Source organism: Leptonychotes weddellii, chromosome 6 (assembly GCF_054177405.1).
Source record: "Leptonychotes weddellii isolate Sample4059 chromosome 6, ASM5417740v2, whole genome shotgun sequence".
NCBI lineage: Eukaryota > Metazoa > Chordata > Mammalia > Carnivora > Phocidae > Leptonychotes > Leptonychotes weddellii.
In genome coordinates, this window is record NC_138374.1 from 48348113 (window position 1) to 48372633 (window position 24521).

The window sequence follows — 24521 nt, forward strand, 5'->3', positions numbered from 1 at the left end:
GGGACAAATATTCTTTTTAAGTATAAATTGCATCAGGTAGTTCTTTGGTTGGGTTTATTTTTAATCTTTTGCTTTGATTTCCATTTCAATAAAATAAGAAATAATCTAAGTATGTTCTACAGCAGTGTGCTTCAAAGAAACCAGGAAATTATGGGTCAACCAATATGAATATTGAGAAGGAGAATATGACTGGATTTAGGCATAAAAACAAAAAGGAAGGGATTTTCCAGACTAAGAAGAGAACTGCAAGGACAACTGACATTTGGGGTTGAAGAAGGAATTAACTTGCTTGTTTTAGCAACATCTAACAATGTCAACCTACTCCTTCACTTTATAAAAAGTTTTCCTTTTGGCTTCTGTGATTCCATACTCTCCTGGTTGTTCTGTACCTTTCTGTCTACACTTTCTCATTATCCTTCATAGGTTCTTCTTCCTATATTCATCCCTTTTGAAAGTTTCTAAGTGCTTTGTCCTTGGTCTCTGTGCTTTTCAATCCACATACTCTCTAGGCAATCTCGTGTCCTTCCATACTGTCCAGGTACCATCTAAATGCTGATATGTCCCAAACCTAGATTCAACTGTCTGCTGAGTTTCCTGTACACATACCTCAAATTAAAAAAATCCTAAAATTGAATTAATCTTCCTTGAACCACTCACCTCTGACATATCTCATTTCAGTCAATAACACCACAATTATTTAACTACTGCCCAATCCAGAAAATTGTCTGATATCCCCGACTACTCTTAGAACCAGAACATGACATTCCTCATATCTAATCAGTCACCATGTCCTTTCATTATATTTTCTTAACATCTCTAATCCTTCCAATTCTCTCTACTACTACCATCTTCTTAGTCCAGGCCACCACACCTTTCTTCTATCAGCTATATTATAGCTGGACTCTTTACTTTATTCCAGCCTTGCTCCTGTTCAAAATATTATCCACATTTAAATAGAGTAATCTTTCTTTTTCCAAAGGAAACCACTCTCTTGAAGTTGGTCTTTGGTGTTTAGCATTGCCATCCATGATACACACACAAACAGGCAGGCAGACAGACACACACAGACAGACACAGACGCAGCTCAATATACCATATATAGTATATGGAAGCCAGCCTTTAAGATGGCTCTCTATGATCCTTGCCTCTAGGTATTGACATCCTTGTGTGGTCCCATCCCATATCAAATCAGGGCTGGTCTGTAAAATCAGTAGAATACAGCTGATGTGATGGTGTGTAACTTCCCAGGCTATGCCATAAAAGACTGTAGCTTCTGTCTTGCTCTCTTGGATCACTTTCTCTGAGGGAACCCAGTAGCCACAAGAACAATCCTGCAGCCCTATGGAGAAGCCAACATTGAGAAGAAGTGGAGTCTCCTATCAAGAGCCAGTACCAACTTCTCAGCCATGTTGTGAGCCACCTTAGAATTGAATCCTCCAGCCCCGTCAAACCTTTAGATGACTGCAACCCTAGCTGACATGGGATTGCAACCCAATGAGATCCTGAATTGCCCAGCTAAACTGCTCCTCAATTCCAAATCCATAAAAACATGAGATAATAAAGGATTATTGTTGTTTTAAGCCACTAAGTACGACCATAATTTGCTATATGGTATTAAATAGCTAAATATGGCATGGTTATTTCATGTACTTAGATGTTACATAAATGGTTGTACTGTATTCAACCTTCTACAACTTGCCTTTTATGCTCAAAAATGCTTTGAGATTTATCCAAATTGAATCACATTTCTGGATCATTCATTTAAAGTCCTATGTAGAATTTTACTGTAGGAATATACCACAATTTATTCATCCCTTGAAAAAACAGATTTTTTTGTTCTTTATTATAAAGAAAAAGAAAGCTAAGAGAGTTAACAGCACTCCTTGTTTTTAGTTTCCAATATAAATCTGGCCAAATTTTCTTTTCCTTTTTGAGCTCTTTGTTTCACATTTTACTCCTTATGCCATCTGGAATTTACTTTTGTGAGGTAAGAAGTCAATTTTAACAGCAGTATTTATTGAATAGTCTGCCTTTTCTCTTGATTTACAATGCTAATTCTATCACACATCAAATTTCCATATATGCAATGTTTCTCTAATCTGACCCTACAATCTTCCTGAACCAGTATTTCACTGTTTTGATTATTATGGTTTTAAAAATACATCTTCATATGTGGTTTGGGCAAACCTTCCCCCCTTTTCTACTCCAAATTTATCTTAGGTATTTGTATAGTGTTATTCTTTCATATGAATGTTTAAATAAGTTCAGCAGTTCCTGTTGGGGTTTAGATTAGCATTGCACTGGAGTTCATAAATTCATGTGAGGGAAGCTGACAATTTTTACAATGTTGTCTTCACATTCATTAATGTGTTATAGCTCTGCATTTATTTTTATCTTATTTTATGTCCTTCAATAAAGTTTATTCTTCCTAATATATGTTTTAGTTTTTTTTACTAGTATCATGCCTAGATAGCTTCAAACAATTTATTTTTAATACTCACTTCCACATTCATAAATATAATTCCAAAGGCCCATACACTTTCTCATTAAATTATATGTTAGGGAAGACATAAGATCACCATTTTAATAGAATAAACTAAATATTATTTTGGTGATAGTAAGGTCCTACCTTACATTATTGCAAAATTACATTATGTCAAAAATATCCTTGAAATCTGTAATTAACATGTATAAACAAAACGTACTTGCTTCACAATAATCTCAGAAGAATCCATTTAACTATGAAAATTGATCACTGAAATTTTCTTTACATTATTCATAATATATTAAATATACTAAATCTGTCACATATTAACATCATTTGAAGAATACTCATATTGAAAACCATGTAAATATTTATGTAGGAAATATCTTTCCACAGCAATATGAAAAAGCCCAATTATATAATCATAACTTTAGTAGCTTAATAAATCCAGTTGTTTCTTTCTAACCAGTAGTCTAAATTAATTTTTTTTAAATATTTAAATTACTTATTTAGGAGAGAGAGAGAGCAGGGGAGGAGCAGAAGAGAGGGACAAGCAGACTCCTTGCTGAGTGCAGAGCCCAATGCTTGATCTCAGGACGCTGAGATCATGACCTGAGCTGAAACCGAGAGTTGGAAGCTTAACCAACTGAGCCACCCAGGCGCCCCTATAAATTAATTTTAATCACATCAACTACATATTTCACTTTGTACCTCAGGTGAATCAGTGTTTGTACAACCGAATCTCTGTAAACTATGTAAAACTATTTTTGTGAAGTTATTATGAGGCTTAACTGATGAAAGTTGGAAAAACACAGTTATAAACCATCTTTGAATATATGGTATTATCAGTCTGATGTTAAACAGCCATACAACCTATGTACCTTTTGTTAATTCTGGTTTTTCTAAAATGAATTCATGAAAATATTTCTCATAAATGTCAAAACCATTTGTGCTAAAAGGTCATCCCCTCCTTTCTTTTCATTCATGTACTCATTCTTCTGAGAATTAAAAATTTGTTTCCTTTTATAAAAATGAAGTCCTGTCCCAATATAGTACTATAACATTTTTTCCTTTTAAAACCAATGCTTTTGATGGTGCTGCTGTGAAAGTAACTTTATTAAACCTTGACCTTTGGCCCACTTTAACTTCTGGGTAGTGAGAAGCAGAATACAGTCCTAAAGTACAGACAGTGGAGTAAGCAGAAAAAGCATGGTTTTGGAATCTCAGCTTGATAGTTCTCAAGTTTTACCACAGGAGACACCTTGAATCCACGGGCATAGTACTGAATATAACTGTACCTCAGTTTTCTCACTTATAATGTAGGGGTTCTCGTATGTCACAAGGCTGCTGAGAAGATTCAATGAGAGTATGTGAAAAAAAAACGCCTCCTTTAATAGTTTCTCTTGATTTTCCTAAAAACTATAGTCCTAACACAAAGTGTAAAATCACAGAATATATCCAATCACGCCTTTAAATCTCAAGATAACAAATCTGACTTGTTCCACTGAGGGCAACAAGAAGAAAAACAGTACATACTATACAAACCAATTCCATGTTTCTTGGTATTTTTGGATAATCGACCTCTTTGAGACACTGATAAAGGTATGGATTCCTCCCTTGGCCCTATTTCCTGAAAATATTCAAACAATATATACATAAAAATTTTAGATACAATTTATTTTATTGCATCAGAAACTGATCTCCTTCATATTGCCTGTTATGGACTGAATTTGTGCCCCCGCCCAATTCATAGGTGTGACTATCTGGAGATGGGTTGTTAGGAAGTAACTACCGTTAAATGAGGTCATAAAGGACAAAGGACAGGCCCCAATCTGTTAGGACTGTGGATTTATAAGAAGAGTAAGAACTCTCCCCACTCCCCACCATGTGAGAACACAGAGAGAAAGTAGCTATCTGCCAGCTCATGGAGTTCTTACCAAAACCAGACCATGCTGGCACCCATGCCTCAGACTTCTAGCCTCCAGAACTGTGAAAAAATAAATTTTTGTTGTTTAAGCCACCCAGCCTATGCTATTTTGTTATGGCAGCCCAAGCAGACTACTACATTGTCATATTTTTGAAATAAATGTTGACAAAAACTAAAGTATTTTCCTCATTTTTAACCCCAAATTAATGGCCATTTCCTATTTTTCTAAAGAGATAATATTGTACAAATTAATTAAAATAAACTAATTCTACATAAAAAACCATTTCAATTACAAGGCTGCTATTGTTTGGTTTGCATAAAGAAGTCACACAGTGGCCTGGTTTTGGAACATGGTTAACCTGAGTATCATCTTTGCTATCTAAAAGGTTGTGCCTTTTTGTTTTCATGAAAAGAAGTGAAAATTCTGAGACTCTGAGAAAGATATGTAGTAACAAATATAAACACAGCTCACTTTTGCCAGATGATGATGGTAGGCTAGGTATGTGCAAGGAGCCTAAGAATTTCCTAAGACTCTTAGAAGTGAATTCATATCACTGTTTTGATGCAGTGTCAAAAGAAAAGACTACACAAATCCAAAATTCGATTTTAAGGTTTCTGAGTGGAAGTAATCTTCAAGAGCCCTGAGGTTTTTCAATTCTTATAGAGAAACTGATACAGCTTTCCATTCATGACCAGCCCCAGGGAAACTTCCTCCATCAGTTGGGAAATTCACAATGTTGTCTATTTCTAATTACTGTTGGTTAAAGGAGCTCATCATGATTGTTCTATCAAATTCGCAATAATGACTAAAAGGTCTTAAATTGGAAGTTATGCTTATTCATAAAATCCTAAATATCTCCGAATAAATCAAGCCATAAGTAAACTCTTGTACTAATTTTTCTCCCTTCTTAAAAAGCAAAACTCCTGTCCAAAGTTTAATCAAGCAAAGGAAAATATTCTATTTTGATAAAATCTTCTTCTCATGATGGTGATTACTTCTATGGTAGCAGGCAAGGCTTCCTTTAGGGCTGTTGGAAGAGACTTCAACTCTAGTATGTGCCAATGAAAAAAAAGAAACCCAATGTATTATTACAATGGGTGGGGCTCTTTTCTTCTCTGAGGCAATATAAATATGCATGTTACTAAGCTTGGAAGATGCACCATCTGTGCAGAGTACCAAGATCTTCCTTAGTGTCAAAAAAAATTTTTTTTTCTGGTAGTTATTTTGGCAAAGAAATTTAACAATCTTTCAAAGATGGTAACGACCATTAATGTTAACAGCTTGTCTAATTTCTGTAAGAGAATCTCACATATTTGAGATTTTTCTTGGACTGTGTCAACACGCTTATTAACAGACAAAAACTAGGAACCAACTCCTTTGAACAAATCAGTAGTTTCATCAAGTTGTATTCTGGAGGGAAATGGGATAATTGCCAATTCCTTCAAAACTTCAAATTATTGGAATAAATGATAGGGATCCTAGAATGGATGACATCATCTGAAATTTGACATAAATTTGCTTCTACTCCAAGCTAAGTCAGTTCAAAACTGTCAGCACATAAAACTTAAAGGTCTTTCCAATTTCACGTGGCAGCTTTTCTTGGCAATGTGAAAGTCAATTTTATAGAACCTTTTCAAAAAAGGTTTTTGTGAAAGAACAAATTCAATCACATTTTGGTAGTTCCTAACTAAAACTTCTACTTACAACAAAAAATCCAAACTGTAAGATATATTTAAAAAATGGAAAACTATAAGCTCTTTCAGCTTTCCCAACTTCATACTTAGGTTGGTGAGAACTCTGCCACATTAAAAAACTAAGGCTTCGTGTTCTATCATCTTTGGTGATTAGGTGATTTTATTACTTTCATTTCTTTTTTGTTGTCAAGTTTTTAAAAAGTTGGAATGAAAGATAGTAGTGGGGTAGTTTGTGCCCTCAACATGATGACAATAAATACAGAATTTCCAAATGTGTATAGGAGTGGCCATTAATAAAACAAGATGACTCAAACGAATCTTTCTTTTTCCCAAAACTATTTGAAAAGCAACAGGAAAGGCTCTACAATATATAAAGAATCCTTACCAATCAATACTAAGATGGTCAATTTTTTTAAATGGGCAAAAAGTTTGAATGCTTTACTAAAGAAAATATTTGAATGGCTAATAAGCACATTAAAAGATGCTCAACATCGGGATGCCTGGGTGGCTCAGTTGGTTAAGCTTCTGCCTTTGGCTCAGGTCATGATCCTGGGGTCCTGGGATTGAGCCCTGAGTCGGGCTCCCCACTCAGCGAGGAGTCGGCTTCTCCCTCTGCCCCTCCCCCTGCTCATGCTCTCTCTCTCTCTAATAAATAAATAAAATCTTAAAAAAATAAAAGATGCTCAATATCATTAGTCATCAGTGAAATGTAAATTAAAACCATAAAGAGGGGTGCCTGGGTGGCTCAGTCAGTTGAGCATCTGCTTTTGGCTCAGGTCGTGATCCCAGGATTGGGACTGAGCCCCAAGTCGGGCTCCCTGCTCAGCGGGCAGTCTGCTTCTTCCTCTCCCCCTACCCCTCCCTATCCCGCCCCCTGGCTTATGCTCTCTCTCCCACTCACTCTCTCTCAAATAAATAAAATTTAAAAAAAAAACACACAATGAAATAATACTACATATCCACTAAAATATCTATAATCAAGAAGATTGATCCAAATAAGTGTTGGGGAGGATACAGGGAAACTGGAACCCTTATATGTTGCCAGTGGGAATGCAAAGTAGTACAGCCACTGTGGAAAATAGTCTTGTAATTTCTCCAAAAGTCAAGTATATACCACATAATTCAGCCATTCCACTAAGTACCTACCCAAGAGAAAAGAAAACATATGTTCACACAGACTTATAAGCAAATGTTGATACCAGCAGTGTTAACAGTCCAAAATGGAAAACAATCCAAACATCTCTCACTTGGTGAATAAACAAAATGTGATATTTCCATATACTAGAATATTTCTCAGCAGTAAAAATAAAGGGAAGAACTGAAACACCCACTGACCTTGTGTACTTACCCTGAAGAAATGGTACTTGTCCACCACCCACTACAATAGGGATAAACCTCTAGAGCATTATGATATGCAAAAGACTACATATTATAGGAATCCATTTATATGACATTTTTGGAAAAGATTTAATTATTAGAGGCAGAAAGTAGATTAGTGGTTGCCTGAGGCAGAAGGTAGGAGAAGGGACTGACTGAAAACAGGAATAAGGAAACTTTAAGGGGTGAAGGAAGTAGTCTAAAGCCGGACTGTTATGATGCTATGACACGATACGTGAATTTTATGGTATGTAAAATTTATCACAATAAAGCTTTAAAAAAAAGTAACAGGACAAAAAACAAAGAAAAAGTTGGGGCACATACTTAGTTCTCCATACCATCCATAGACCTTAGGTTAAGAATTTATATATTATCTATACTTGGGCTGATTAAACAGATGATTGTTTAAGCAGATGCTTAACTGACTGAACCACCCAGACACTCTGATTGTTTATTCTTAAACAGGAATTTTCAATAACCTTTCATTACTAGAATTATTTGCCCTCAAACAATTCTTGTAAGAAATCTTGTACCTTTTGTTAACTACAAAATAAACACAACTGTCTACCACAATTCTCAATACAGGGTTAATTTAGTAGCATTACATTCTGGATAGAGAAATGAAGACAGCTAGAAGAGATTATTTTCCTTGTTCATACTCTAGAGCACCTTTGGCACTTTCCCAATTGCTAAGGTGAAGATACATCCTGGCTTATACTATTAAAAATTGTCAGGAAAACTCTGGTTGTCCCCTTTTCATCCTCAAAAGTATCCTGGGTTGGATGATCAATTATACATTCAGCCTGTCTGTAGCAGAATTACCCTCACCCTTAACTTTCATTAACATGAAGGGAAACCCCCTGAAGGCTCTGGAGATCTTAAGTAGGTATAAACAATGCAATCATAAAGATTTCACTGTTAGTCATTTTATAGTTGAGGATCAGGGGCACAGAGAAATTAAAATGAGAAGCCTCAAGCCACATTTTTTAGATTAGAGGGCTTTAATACTACCACCAACACTGTTTATAGAGTCAGTATTTCTGGTGGACAAGTACCATTTCTTCAGGGTAAGTACATTTTTCTCTCTGAGGTGGTACTTTTACTATTTTCACCATTTCACAGATGAGAGAAGAGCTTTGAGAAGCTAATTACCTTGCCTAAGGTTATAAGGTGGTTAAATGGTGAAACTGGGATATAAACCAAGGTCTGCTTGACTCCAAACTTGTTTCGTAACCTCTAAGCATAATGCCTCTCCTGAAAGGGAACACGGGTATGGGTGTGGGTACATATGTGTGCGCCTGTGCGCCAGGTATCCAAAGTGGTTCTCCAACTGAGGGTCCGTGAGCTGGTTTGAGGGAGTCTGCGTCACTAAGAAATTATGTGTAAAATTTCCTGTGTATATATATAACTTTTCTCTAAAGAAAGAGTCTAGAGCTTTCACCAGATCTTCAAAAGTATTTGTGATGTAAGAAAAACTAAGAACCTTTTAGACTGCTTTGGTAAGAAGGTTAAACATTGGGTGCTCGGGTGGCTCAGTTGGTTAAGCGGATGCCTTCGGCTCAGGTCATGATCCTGGAGTCCCAGAACTGAGTCCCGCATCGGGCTCCCTGCTCGGCGGGGAGTCTGCTTCTCCCTCTGATCCTCCCCCTCTCATGCTCTCTCTATCTCATTCTCTCTCTCAAATAAATAAATAAAATCTTTAAAAAAAAAAAGGTTAAACATTTAAGATAATATATACCCTTTATATCAGGTATTATAGTCATGATTAGAAGATCCGTCAAACAACACAATAAGCAATTACTGAAAGGAAGTATAGACAAGGCATGTATACGAGTTACATATATATAATGTGGTATTTTAGATTTTGTATTTTTTAAAAATGGGGGTCCTCATTTAATACAGAATATGATCCAGCAGCCTCAACTAAGAGCAATGAATGACAGCAGAGATGTTTACTACTGAAGTAGTAGCTGTGTATTAGGCAATTTTCTCATATGCTATACAGACCTAAGGTAAAATTGGTTTAGAAGTAAAAATAAGAAAGATGTATAATTTGGGGATAGTAAGGACAATGAGTTGCATTAAATCAATTATGTGCTTCTATTTCTTGATAACTAATAAGGAGTTGGTTTTCTTAGGTAGGGCAATAGTATTGGTAGGAATTTGGGCTGTCACTTTTTTTTTTTTTTTGAAGTACGTATCTTTTCAACCCCTTATGCAACATAGGGCAACCTACTAGCATTTATGTCCTAGAATAATATTCATCCAGATACCCCAGTACAACTGTACCATTGTTACATTATTGAAATACTTCCATATGGGGTAATAGCAACTGCGTAAGTTTAAACAGCTTTGGGTGGGGGGAGGGTTCTGATAACAATGCAAATATCTATTCTGAGGAGTAAGAGGGGATCCTAGGACTTTCAAAATTCCTCTGAGGCTTCTTCACTTTAGGTGTCTATAAGTTTGCTAGATGCTCTTTTGACGGTTGCTTTGTCTATAAATTAATGTTTATAAGGTTGAAATTTGAATTCTATCAAACTAAACTTGATACAGAGGAAATATATATAACATTCAACCCTAAGCAAACAATATAAACTGTAGATGTGCAATACTGGGTAAGAGAAATGACAGTAAGGTTGTAAACACATTCCCCCACTACTGTAACAACAACCACGCCTCCATCCTGTTGCCAGTTTGCAGCATCATGTACATTCACAAAGGACTGTATGTGGTCCCCAAACATCTGTTCATTCTTTCTCACATCAAAGAGGGGTATCACAGCCCTGAGTTTAAGGGAAGGAAAAAACAATCAGGGCAGGAGGTCTCAGATTTTGAATTGCTTCTGTCTAGGCACCGATGATACGAAGGGGCTGGAGAGTTTGATCGTGATCCATAAAAGGAAGGTCCAATGGTTAGGGAAAACTAAAGATGGTGCTTCTGTGATCTTCACATTACCTATGTGCCCAGTTTTAAAACATAAATGAAAAGATGAGATAATAACATTCCATGATCTATGAAAATTTGATGGGTCTATTTAGTTTTTCTTCCTGATCTCTCCTCTAAATTCACTGCATCTTCATTCAAATTTTATTTCTCTTCTTTAACACTGCCCCACCCCCATCTTCTCTGTCTGATTCCAAGTCCATCTTAAGTGAAGGAGTATGATTTATAAATTTATATGTTAGAGAATGAAAAATATTGAGTTAAGGAAAAAAAATATACATAAAAAATGGATTTGCCAAAACTCACCATCAGAGGGCACAACAGTACTGCAATAAACAACTCCCAAATTCTGCCAAGAAGAGAGCCTCTGGTGCACCTAGAAAATACAAAAAGACACATCCACGGTCAGGACAGAGCAACAAATGTGTATGTATATGATAAATAACTTTTTGATTATTTAAGTAATATGTATTCTTTGTAGAAAAGTTTGAAAATATAGTTTAAGAAAGTCAAACTCATATCATCTTAAGATCATAGTGATGAATATTTTGGTTTGTTTTCAAAATTTTATACAAACATATTTACATATACACACATCACACAATTGCTTTTTCATCTACTTTTTAAGCACTCAATATTGGTTTTAAGGGCTACCAAGTCTAAACTAAACTTTCATGTTTCCTCCTCTTGCTAGCTTTTAGACCTGCACTTCCTTCATACCTACGTGTTAAGTAGTTGTATCATGAATTTGCTGTTATTGGGTTGAGATCTAGTCTTTCTGTTCACTTTCCTTTTCTTTTCTTTTTTTTTTTTTTTAATTTTAAAACTTGGTCAAGCAGCCTCACTCCTAGAGTCCCTAGTAATTTCCTTTTTCTGAATATAAGAAGGAAATCACTTATAATCTTACTACCTTCTCCAATGTATTGTCATTTTGTAGATTTAGGTCTAGAATTTAGTTTCTCACAATTAAACTAAGTTTCAAAAAGAATATTAAATGTTTTTGACTTGTCAAATGATTGATTTATCCCTTTGTACCTTTTACTTTCCCAGCCACAGCAAGTATTAAAGGAAGGCATTAACTGACTAAAAAACAATGTCTGCCTCTGAGGCAGATACTATATTCCACTCCAGCCCTAAAAAAGAAAAATCATTTAGGACTCTATGACAAGATGTATCTTAACTCAACCATGATGTGTAACAGGCTTTATATCCTTCATGTGAACATCAATTCCCGCCTCCTTCCAACCTAAGAAAGCACGCAGAAATATGAGACTGACATTTACTAAAAATGTAAATACAGCAGTCCCCTCTTACTCACAGGGGCTATGTCCCAAGACCCCTCAGCGGATACCTGAAACTACATAAGGTACCGAACCCTGTATGTTTTTTCTTATACATACATACTTAAAAGTTTAATTTAAGAATTAGGCACAGGAGATTAGCAACAATAGCTAATGATAAAATAGAACTGTAAAAATATACTGTAATAGTTAAATAAATGTGGTCTCTCAAAGTATCTTACTGTACTGCATGCACCCTTCTTGTGATGATGTGAAACAATAAAAATGCCTACATGAAGAGATGAGATGAGGTGAATGACGTAGGCACTGTGACCTAGTGTTAAACTACTAATGACCTTCTGACCATATGTCAGAAGGAAGAGCATCTGCTTTTGGACTGCGGTGGACTGTGGGTAACTGAAAGTGAAACCACGGATAAGGGGGGACTACTGTAATCATTTGAAATTACTAGACTTAGTTCATAGCTGATCATGATACTCTAATGTGTTTGCATGCTGTTGAGAATCTTTAAGTTAATACATACAATTACTACACTGTGACTTTCAGACTTTTTTTTTTTTAAGTTTCAAAACATTTAGTTAAATTTAATTTTACACACTGATTTGGGGATGCTCTGGTTAAAGATGGATGTGCTGGGAAACCCCACAATCCCGATCCTCTGCTTGAGCCCCGTAAGGGGATCCAAAGAATTCTGGGACTTCATAAAGTGGTTTGAAAACTAATGATGAAGACAGGGGAAGATGAATCCTACCCCTTATTCTACAAATGAGAAAAGTGAGACCCACAGAGGGAAAGTGACTAAGAGTCACACATTAGGCAGAATCAGGATTTAGAATCCAGGTCTCAATACTGCTAACCATCTCCTACACAAAACACACAGGGCCTTGGTCTTATCCTCTGCAGGTCTTTTTATTCGACTATGCTTAGGTACCTTCTAGCAATATAATTTTATTTAAAATGCTTAAGTTATTTCTTTTGAATAGATAAAACAGGTACATGATTTAAAATTCAAAAAACAAAAGCTGAATAAAAATTAAGGCTTTTACTCTTAATGTTGGTCTTCCTCACATCCCTGTGGCCCAGCAACACAGTTCTCTCCAGAGGTACCTCGTTAAATCTGAATATCCTATCAAAGACAGTGTTATACATATACAAGCTTGTGTGTGTGTGTGTGTGTGTACAGTGTTACACATATACAAGCTTGTGTGTGTGTGTGTGTGTGTGTGTGTGTGTGTATTTGCAGAGATTTTTAAAAACACAAATGGTAGTATGCTAGAGTTCCATTACTCATCTGGCTTTCTTTTTAACTTAACTCACTACTTTTAGTGACTGAATAAAATTACATTGGTTAAATAAATTTTATGGTACATTTTTATGATTGCCTATTGACAGACAACCTTTTATTATTTTAACACATGACACTAGAATAAATATCCTTACGTGTAGGTACCAATATTGGAGGATAAAATACTTCAAGTGCCAAGTTAAAGGTACATACACTTTAAATTTTGAAAGCTATTACCAAATTGTTTTTCATGGAAATTAACATGAATTCACATACCTACAGATTGCCAGTGTCAAAGCTGAGCAGTATTTCACTATAGCTATAATTTTCATTTTTTGTATTAAAAGTGAAAAATTTTACATATTTTTATCTATGAGTTAATTGTATTTGCTTTTCTAGGAACTAAATATTTACATCCTTTGCCCTTTTTTCAATTTAGTTCTTGGTCTTGGAATATTATTTTGTAGAAGTTCTTTAAATACTAAGAAAATTAGCCCTTTGTCAACAGAACACGTTGCAATCTTCTCTTTAACTTAAGGGGCCTGTGTCATAAATCTTAGAGGCCTTCCCTACTTTGAGAATATTATATAACATTCTCCGTTTGCTTCTTTTAGTTTAATTTTTCAGGTTTAAATCGTTGATTCATTAGGAATTAATCTTGGTTAAAGTTAAGTAGAAATCCAACTAATTTCCCACTAATAACACAGGTGGTCCCATATTTAAATAATTTATTTTCCCCTCTTATTTGAAATGCTACCTTTGTAATTTTCTAAATCCCTATACAAATTTAGATCTTTTTCTGAATTACTATTCTGTCCACTGATCTGTCTGCTCATGCCCTAGTGACTACATTATTTCAACATTCTAGCTTTGTAATATATTTTAGTATCTGGGAGGGTAATAGGCTAGTTTTCCCTGATTACTTTCCTTTAAGAATTTTCCTGGTTATTCTTCAACTCTTGAACTTAGAGTCAGTTTGTCTAGTGACACAACACAAACACACAATCCCATTAATTTCAAAAGCAGTATAATAGCATAGTGGCTAAAATCACAGAATTTGTAATCACCCTGCCTGAGTTTAGATTCTGATTCATAACCTACTCTAACCTCAGCTTGGAATAAGTTCATTAGTCTCTTTGTGCCTCAGTTTCTTCACTGAAAAATGGACAAAGAATAATACTAGTACCTACCACATAAACTCGCTGCAAGGACTAAATGTAATACATATAAAGTATTTAGAACAGTGCCTGGCATAGAGTAACTGCTTAATAAATGTTAACTAGTTTTTTGCTTGTTTGTTTTTTATTTTGAAATTGAGATCACATTAACTCCAATTAACATAAGGGAAACTGATTTCCATAAGATTTTGAGTCTTCATATCCAAAAACCTTGTAAGCCTTTCCAGTTAAGTCTGTATTTGCGTCACTGAGAAACATTTTAAGGTCTTCTTCACACAGATCTTGTCTTTATGTCCCTTTCCCTAATGAAATGCTTCTTGTACTAAGTACTAATTGTACTAATCTTGTCCAATAATAAGCTCATGGCCCCTACACTTGTTTTTAGTTTGTATATGCCTGTGATGCTTTACCTGCCCTCTAATTTTGTTATTCTTCTGGAGTTTGTTTTAGAAATGATTCTAAATAATTTTTTTGTGGGCGCCTGGGTGGCTCAGTTGTTAAGCGTCTGCCTTCAGCTCAGGTCATGATCCCAGGGTCCAGGGATCGAGCCCCGCATCGGGCTCCCTGCTCAGCGGGAAAGCCTGTTTCTCCCTCTCCCACTCCCCCTGCTTGTGTTCCCTCTCTCGCTGGCTGTGTCTCTCTCTGTCAAATAAATAAAAATTTTAAAAATCTTAAATAATTTTTTGTGATCTAATCTGGGAATCGTTTAATGGGAAAGTTTAGCCTACTTACATGTATTAATGTAATATATATTTAATCTTTCAGTCATCAAATATTATGCTATAAAAACTTAACGCTTTGTTTTTATTGCTGCTCTTTCTTCTTCAAAATAGTTTACTAAGTGGTTTGGGCTTGCTTTATTTTAGTTACACGTTTTTCTTCTGATAATATGGAAAGTTTAATTTGGTTTAGTAGTTATTTCAGAGTAAAAGTCTAAGTTCTTTTAACTGTCTTTAAGGCCTGATGTTATCAGATACCCTATTATCTCTCGGACTTCATCTCTTATCCCTCTCCCTCTCAATTATTCTGCTTTAGCCCCTCAAGACTCTGTCCTGTTTCTTGTATGCACCAGCTATGCTCCTGCTTCAAGACTTCTGCAATAGTTATTATTTCTGATCAGAATATTATTTCTCCAGGAAACTATCAGGCCCCCTCACTTCCTTCAAATGTTTCCTCAAATTTCACTTTCTGAGTGAGGCCTACTCTGGCTACCCATTTAAAATGTCCATCCCAGCAGTTAAGATGGCAGAGTAGTTGGGGGACCCTAAGTTTGTCTTGTCCCTCGAATACAACTACATCGTTATCAGATCATTCTGAACACCTGAGAAATCAATCGGAGATCTGAAAATACAGATGCTGTAAGTCTACAAGTAGAAAAGAGACCACAGTTTGGGAGGTAGGAGGTGCGGAGACTTCAATCCGGTGTGATATAGCTGATGATATGGCGGAGGGATGGGAGCCTGCTTAAGGAGGCTACTGTGAAGTATTCTAAGCAGTGGAGTGCAAAATCAGAACTTTTAGAAGTCTGCTACAGCGGGGGGGAGGGAGGGCGTCCCTGGCTCAAAGGTGCTCAGGTGGCAAAGTGGGGCAAAATCCCAGGTGTGACAGTATGGTCTCAGGATCTCAAGAACAACAGGGGGTACCTGAATGGGGCAGAGTTCCCAGGCATAGGAGCAGGGAAGCTGGCTGGAGAAAAGCAAGTCTAGGTGCCAGCTCTCTGCTTGTGTTGCCATAAACTGCAAACTACTGCACAGTTCTGCAACCGCTTTCCTGGGCAGGATCCAGCAAAAGGCAGAAGGCTGGTAAGACCCCCTCCCCAAGGAGCAGCGAGGGTCAGTGCCATGGGAGTCCCTAAAATTTGGAGTTTTGAAACTCAGTCACATGCCTGGATAAAAATGCTCAGTCACAGGCCGGGTGAACAGAATTCTGACGGAAACTGGGGAGACAAGAGTAATTGAATGCTTTTCTGTGAGGGCACACTGAAGGAGGGTAATTTTCAGCTCCGGCGCTAGAGAGCACGGTGCAGCCATATTTATGGAGCCCATTAGGGCCGAAAGCCTTCAGGGAGCAAAACAGTGCCACCTAGTGGAGTCTGGAGCTGCTTACACCAAGCCCCGGCCTCTCTGAGCACTGGAGGCACTTTTCCACTCGGGCAAATCCACCTGAGAACCAGTGCAACAGGCCCCTCCCCCAGAAGACCAGCACAATTAATTCAATCACACCAAGTTTACTGATCATTGAGGGCTGCAAAACTTCGGCTCTTGGGGAAAACAGTATATACCATTCTTTAGTCTATTGGTATGTTTCCAGTTATTTTATTTTTCATTTTTTTATTTTTTAATTTTTATACATACTTTATATATTTTGTTTCCTTTCATTGTATTTATATACAGTATTTATACACACATTTACATATACACATATACATGTTTTTCTTTCTTATTTGGGTATCTAGTTTAACAAGCAGGCCAAACACACCCAGGATCTAGTTTTGTTTTGTTTTCTATTGTTGTGATTGTTATTATTTTTGTTGTTTGTTTTTTTTTTCTCTTTCTTCTTTTCTTTTCTGGACAAAATGACAAGATGGAGAAAATGACCCAAAAGAAAGAACAGGAGGTAGTACTCACTGCCAGGAATTTAATCAATATGGATATAAGTAAGATGTCTAAACTAGAATTTAAAACAATGATTATAAAGATATTAGCTGGGCTTGAAAAAAGGATAGAAAACACTAGAGAATCCCTTACTCTAGAGAAAAAAAGAACTAAAATCTTATCAGGTCGAAATTAAAAATGCTATTACCAAGATGCAGACCCAAGTGGAGAATATAAAAACAAGGATGAACAAAGCAGAAAAGCAAATCAGTGATACAGAAGATAAAACGATGGAAAATAAGGAAGCTGAAAAGAAAAGGGAAACAAAACTATTAGATCATGAAAGTAGACTTAGAGAGCTCAGTGATTCCATAAAGCAAAATAATATATATATTATTAGAGTCCCAGAAGATGAGGAGTGGGAAAAGGGGCAGAAAGTTTATTTGAACAAATTAAAAATTTTTCAAGATTTTTATTTATTTATTTATTTTAGAGAGAGAGAATCTCAAGCAGATTCCATGCTGAGAATAGACCCTGACATGGGGCTCAATTCCAAGACCCTGAAATCATGACCTAAGCTGAAACCAAGAGTCAGACACTTAACTGACTGTACCACCCAGGCGCCCCTATTTGAACAAATTATAGTAACAAAGACCACAAAAGAACAATCTACAGGAACAGCGACTTTATAGGTACAATGGCACTAAATTCATATCTTTCAATAATTACTCTGAATGTAAATAGATTAAATGTTCCAATCAAAAGACACAGGGTATCAGAATGGGCAAAAAAACAAGATCCATCCATTTGCTGCTTACAAGAGACTCACTTTAGACCCAGAGACACCTCCAGATTGAAAGTGAGGGGGTGGAGAACGATTTATGAAAATGGACATCAAAAGCTGCAGTAGCAATCCTTATATCAGACAACCTAGATTTTAAACCAAAGACTGTAATAAGAGATGAAGAAGGACACTTTATCATAATAAAGGGGTCTATCCAACAAGAAGATCTAACAGTTATAAATATTTATGCCCCTAACTTTGGAGCAGCCAAATATATAAACCAATTAATAACAAAATTAAAGAAACTCATTGATTATAATATAATAATAGTAGGGGACTTTAACACTAGGAGCTGTTTCTTTGAAAGAATTAATGAGATTGATAAGCCCCTAGCCAAACTTAAAAGAGAAAAGACACAATATCCAGGGCCAGATGGCCTCACAGGTGAATTCTACCAAACATTTAAAGAAGAATTAATACCTACTCTTTTGAAACTGTTCCAAAAAATAGAAGTGGAAGGAAAACATCCAAACTCTTTCTATGAGGCCAACATTACCTTGATCCCAAAACCAGACAAAGACCCCACCAAAAAGGAGAATTACAGACCAATATCCCTGATGAAAATGGATGCAAAAATTCTCACCAAGATAGGAGCTAATAGGATCCAACAGTACATTAAAAGGTTTATTCACCACGACCAAGTGGGATTTATTCCTGAGCTGCAGGGGTGGGTCAACATCCACAAATCAATCAACATGATATACCACATTAATAAAAGAAAGGACAAGAACCATATGATCCTCTCAATAGATGCAGAAAAAGCATTTGACAAAATACAGCACCCTTTCTTGATAAAAACCCTCCACCATGTAGGGATAGAGGGAACATACCTCAACATCATTAGAGCCATATATGAAAGACCCACAGTGAATATCATCCTCAGAACAGAACAGAATAAAGAACCCAGAAACAGAACCTCAACTCTTTGGCCAAATAACCTTCAACAAAGCAAATAATATATACTAACAACAAAGCAGCAGAAAGAGAAATCAAGGAATCAATCCCATTTACAATTACACCAAAAACCATAAGAGACCTAGGAATAAACCTAACCAAAGAGGTTAAAGATCTATCTCTGAAAACTATAGAACACCCATGAAAGAAATTGAGGAAGATACAAAGAAATGGAAAAACATTCCATGTTCATGGATTGGAAGAACAAATATTGTTAAAATGTCTATGTTACCCAAAGCAATCTATACATTCAATGCAATCCCTATGAAAATACCATCAGCATTTTTCACAGACGTGGAACAAACAATCCTAAAATTTGTATGGAACCAGAAAAGACCCCAAATAGCCAAAGTTATGATGAAGAAGAAAACCAAAGCTGGAGGCATCAAATTCTGGACTTCAAGCTCTATTACAAAGCTGTAATCATCAAGACAATATGGTACTGGCACAAAAACAGACACATAGATCAGTGGAACAGAATAGAGAACCCAGAAATAGACTCTCAACTCTATGGTCAACTAATCTTCAACAAAGCAGGAAAGAATATCCAATGGAAAAAAGAAGTTTCCTCAACAAATTGTGCTGGGAAAATTGGACAGCCACATGCAGAAGAATAAAACTGGACCACTTTCTTATACCATACACAAAAATAAACTCAAAATGGATGAAAGACCTAAATGTAAGACAGGAATCCATCAAAATCCTAGGGGAGAACACAGGTAGCAACCTCTTTGACCTTCGCCGCAGCCACTTCTTGCTAGACATGTCTCCAAAGGCAAGGGAAACAAAAACGAAAATGAGCTAGTGGGACTTCATCAGGATAAAAAGTTTTTGCACAGCAAAGAAACAATCCACAAAACTAAAAGGCAAACTACGGAATAGGAGAAGATATTTGCAAATGACATATCAACTAAAGGACTAGCATCCAAAATCTATAAAGAACTTATCAAACTCAATGCCCAAAAAACAAAAAAATCCAGTCAAGAAATGGGCAGAAGACATGAAGAGACATTTCTCCAAAGAAGACATATAAATTTTTTTTTTAAGATTTTATTTATTTATTTGAGAGAGAGAATGAGACAGAGAGAGAGAGCATGAGATGGGGGAGGATCAGAGGGAGAAGCAGACTCCCCGCCGAGCAGGGAGCCCAATGCGGGACTCGATCCCGGGACTCCAGGATCATGACCTGAGCCGAAGGCAGTCGCCTAACCAACTGAGCCACCCAGGCGCCCTCCAAAGAAGACATATAAATGGTTATCAGACACATGAAAAAATGCTCAACATCACTCGTCATCAGGGAAATACAAATCAAAACCACAATGAGCTACCACCTCACACTGGTCAGAATAACTAAAATCAGCAACTCAGAAAACAACAGATGTTGGTGAGGATAAGGAGAAAGGGGAACCCTCTTACACTGTTGGGAATGCAAACTGGTGCAGCCACTCTGGAAAACAGTATGGAGGTTCCTCAAACAGTTAAAAACAGAACTACCCTATGACCCAGCAATTGCACTTCTAGGTATTTATCTAAAAGATACAAACATAGTGATTTGAAGGGGCACATGCACCCCAATGATTATAGCAACAATGTCCAAAATAGCCAAAATATGGAAAGAGCCCAGATGTCCATTGACAGATGAATGGATAAAGATCTGGTATATTGGAGTGCCTGGGTAGCTGAGTCGTTAAACATCTGACTTTGGCTCAGGTCATGATCTCAGGGTCCTGGGATCGAGCCCCACGCCAGGCTCCCCACTCAGCAGGCAGTCTACTTCTCCCTCTGCCCCTCCCCCCACTTGTGCTCACTCAAGTGCTCTCTAATAAATAAAATCTTAAAAAAAAGATGTTGTATTTACTCAGCCATCAAAAAGAATGAAATCTTGCCATTTGCAACGACATGGATAGAAGTAGAGGGTATTATGCTAAGCGAAATAAGTCAGTCAGAGAAACACAAACACCATGATTTCACTCATATGTGGAATTTAAGAAACAAAACAGATGAACATAGGGGAAGGGAAGGAAAAATAAAATAAGATAAAAACAGAGAGGGAGGCAAACCATAAGAGACTCTTAACTATAGGAAACAAATTGAGGGTTGCTGGAGGGGAGGTGGGTGGGAGGATGGGGTAATTGGGTGATGGGCATTAAGGAGAGCACTTGATGTAATGAGCACTGGGTCTTATAAGCAACTGATGAATCACTAAATTCTATTCCTGAAACTAATAATACAGTATATGTTAACCAAATTGAATTTAAATTAAGAATTTTTAAAAATGTCAATCCTAATAATTGGTACTCTCTCTATATATATATATTTATTTATTTATAGATTTCCTGTCTCTAGTATGAGTAGTGATGAACTTAATATAACTATGCCTTTTTTTTTTTTAAGATTTTATTTATTTGAGAGAGAGAGAATGAGAGAGAGGGAGCACATGGGTTTGGGGTCAGAGGGAGAAGCAGACTCCCCACTGATCAGGGAGCCCGATGCGGGACTCGATCCTGGAACTCCAGGATCATGACCTGAGCTGAAGGCAGTCGCTTAACCAACTGAGCCACCCAGGCGCCCCTAGCTGTGCCTTTTTAAAAAAGATTTTATTTATTTATTTTAGAGAGAGAGAGAGAGAGAGAGCGCATGCGCGATTGGGGAGAGGGGCAGAGGACGTGGGGGATAGAGAATCCCAAGCAGATTCCCCACTGAATACGGAGCTTGACATGGTGCTCGATCTCACGATCCTGAGATCAAGACCTAAGACGAAATCTGGACGTTTAATTAACTGAGCCACTCAGTTGCCCCTAATTATGCCTCTTTTTTGTCCTCATCTCTACTATCAGTTTAGTTTATATTATTTCTGTTAGTGTTTATCTATTTCTCTATTATCATCTACTTACCTATATACCCCACACCCTCTTTTATTGGATTTATTGATTTTATTTATTTATTTTTTAAAAGATTTTATTTATTTGACAGAGAGAGACACTGAGAGAGAGGGAACACAAGCAGGGGGAGTGGGAGAGGGAGAAGCAGGCTTCCCGCGGAGCAGGGAGCCTGATGAGGGGCTCCATCCCAGGACACTGGGATCATGACCTGAGCCGAAGGCAGACGCTTAACAACTGAGCCACCCAGGCACCCAGATTTATTGATTTTAAACATCTTTTGGTAGTATGTTATAAAACATAAGGTTTATACCACTTTATGTCACTTTTGTCCCTCACACTTCCAACTTTTGTTAGTTATATCAATACTAGCTTGTCAAGGTTTTAAACATTCATATTGGCTCTATAAAACCTAATCTAATCTTCACATTTATTTTAATCTTAATTTTATGGATCAATGGACTCTATGCTCACTACCGATACTTAGACTATAGTTTCTCCTTTCATGTCTTGGTTGTCTGCACTTTATCCTGTAGAAGTAGGGCTCATGAGAATAAAATTTCCCTGAAATTTGGCATGTTAAAAAAATGTCTCTCCCTTTATATTGAAGGATTATTTGGACTGGCATACATTTCCTAGATAAATCTTTGAGGAAAGTATTAAAGTGTTAATGTTGAATGCTGCTTTGGAGAAAACGGAGGTCAGCTACTTTTTTTGGAGAGCTGAGCTCTCAGGGCTTTTTGAGCCACAGATACCACCTCTCAGAGTCCTCTCACACACCTATTTGACTTTCACTGGATCTGGCAGCTTTTCTTCATATATTGTGCTTTAGGATTGTAGAGATCTCTCTGGTTGTGCTGAAGATGGAGCTTGCTTTCTTATTAACTTTCTTATTTTAAGGTTATTTCAAGAGAAGGGGAAGACTGCTGCCTTTACTGGGCCATTATTTATTTAAATAGTAACTTTCTAATACGAACATTTCAAAACATACAAAGAAGAGCACAGTGTGATGGATTCCTTCCATGTACCATCACCTACTTCTATATTTAGCAACATTTTACCAAATTTGGTTCATCTATATCCACCTAGTTTTTTCCCCACAGGATATCTTAAAGGAAATTCCAACCAGCATATTGCATTACCTGAAATTATTTCTGTATACATCTAGTAGGCCGTTTTAAGACAGGAAGTCCTCTCTTCCTCTGTGACTTTACAAGTTATCCTTAACAATAAAAAATGTTTTTGTGGGGCAAAGAACTGCACAAACACATGGTTGTTTATGAGTATTATTTGTTAGGATGCTATAGAACATAGGTTGGCAAGTGAAACACCTGTTTTTATAAATAAAGTTGTACTGGAACACAACCAAGCCCATTTATTTACTTACTGTCGATGGTAAGTCATCAGTCATCTACTTTCACAGTATGAGGGCAGAATTGAGTAGTTGGAACAGAGTCTATATGGCCCAGAAAGTCTAAAATATTTACCATCTGGCCCTTCAATAAAATGTTTGCTGACCCTTGCTGTAGAATGCTACCGCTGTAGTTCTGAGATAAATTACTTTCCCAAAGTCCTCCCAGTCACTTCTATAATGACATTGGTAATTATAAAATATTACTTAGTAAGTGTTCACAAACACACATATAGGTCCTTTCCTTTCTTTAAACCTTCTAATACCTTATAGTCTAATAGGCCAATAGAAACAGAAATGATTTTGCTCCTGCCATTTTTCTTTGAAACGTGGCAACAATAACAACAAACCAACAAAGATAAAACGAAGGAGAGGAATGTACATGCTCAAGTCCAAAGAGGCACTGCTATTCTAAACTGTCTTTCATGACTCTCCTGGATTGAATATATTTAACTGTTTTAATTGTATATTCTTAATAAATCACAAGAAGATAGAAAGCTTTTAATAAATTCTTGACTGATGCTTAAAGTTTAAAAAAAAAAACTCAAGAAGTTAAAAAAAGAAAAACATTCAGGCAAATGGCACGTATTTATTCATACATTTAAATTTCACAGGCAGAGACGAAGATTAAGGTTAAGAAAGCAAATATCCAAATGTGCAGAAATCCTAAGAGTAAATCTTTAGACACTATCAATGCCAAATGAACAAGGTGATTTGGTGCCAATATAGTTCCCTGAAAAGAAAAAACAAGTTTATACTTTTGGTACAAAATGGTCCATGGGGTGCCTGGGTGGCTCAGTTGGTTGAGCATCAGACTCTTGATTTCAGCTCAGGTCATGATCTCCCCCACCCAGCAGGAAGCCTGATTGAGGACTTCTCACCCTCTTCCCTCTGCCCCTCTCCTTGTTCGTGCTCTCCCTCTCTCCCCCCTCCTCTAAAATAAGTGAATAAATCTTTTTTAAAAAAAATAGCCCACATACTTTTTCTTGGTCCTGTTTCGTTTTGTTTAAGTAATCTCTACTCGAACTCACAACCCCAAGATCAAGAGTTACATGCTCCCCCAACTGAGCCAGCCAGGTGCCCTGATTGTCCACATCTTTGATAAGTAATTTGAGAACTTCTGGGAAAAACAGGGGGTTGTAGTTAAAATATAAAATCTGCTCTGGTATTACAACCATTTCTTAAATCTTAACCCCAGGAAAAGAAAAATGTTAGCATTATCAAGTTAGAGTCAGACTACAAAACACTGTAACATAATTTTCCCAAGTCATAAAATTCAAGCTAATAAAATCAAACTTTAGTATTATAAAAAGACATTTCATGCCCTCAGAGCACATGATTAAATTCAAGTCAAAACTTACTTTAAAATTCTTTACTACTATTATAAATTATGCAACTTCCCCTCCACTCACCTTTCATTGGTCAGAAGAGCAAACTCAGCAACTATTTCTGTCAGCAAATTGGGAAGAATGTCAAATCTAAATAACCTGTCAACCTCAAAATATTCATAGGCATTTAGACACTAGACCGTAGGGGTTAAAATAGAAGAAAGAGGGAAAAAAGGAAAAGAAAGGAATATAGAAAAGAAAGAAAAAGGCAGTTCCTTATTTGCCCAATTCTATTTATTTAAAAAATCTTAGATTAA

General features: G+C 36.6%; 1 protein-coding gene across 1 annotated transcript in view; it reads right to left on the reverse strand.

Annotated features, from left to right (window-relative positions):
* MCU (mitochondrial calcium uniporter) overlaps positions 1 to 24521 on the reverse strand; it is a 191246-nt gene that overhangs the window by 27060 nt on the left and 139665 nt on the right. Inside the window, exon 2 of the mRNA XM_081824073.1 lies at positions 10737 to 10806. Coding sequence (XP_081680199.1) covers positions 10737 to 10806 — 70 coding nt within the window. The remainder of the gene's footprint in view (positions 1 to 10736; positions 10807 to 24521) is intronic.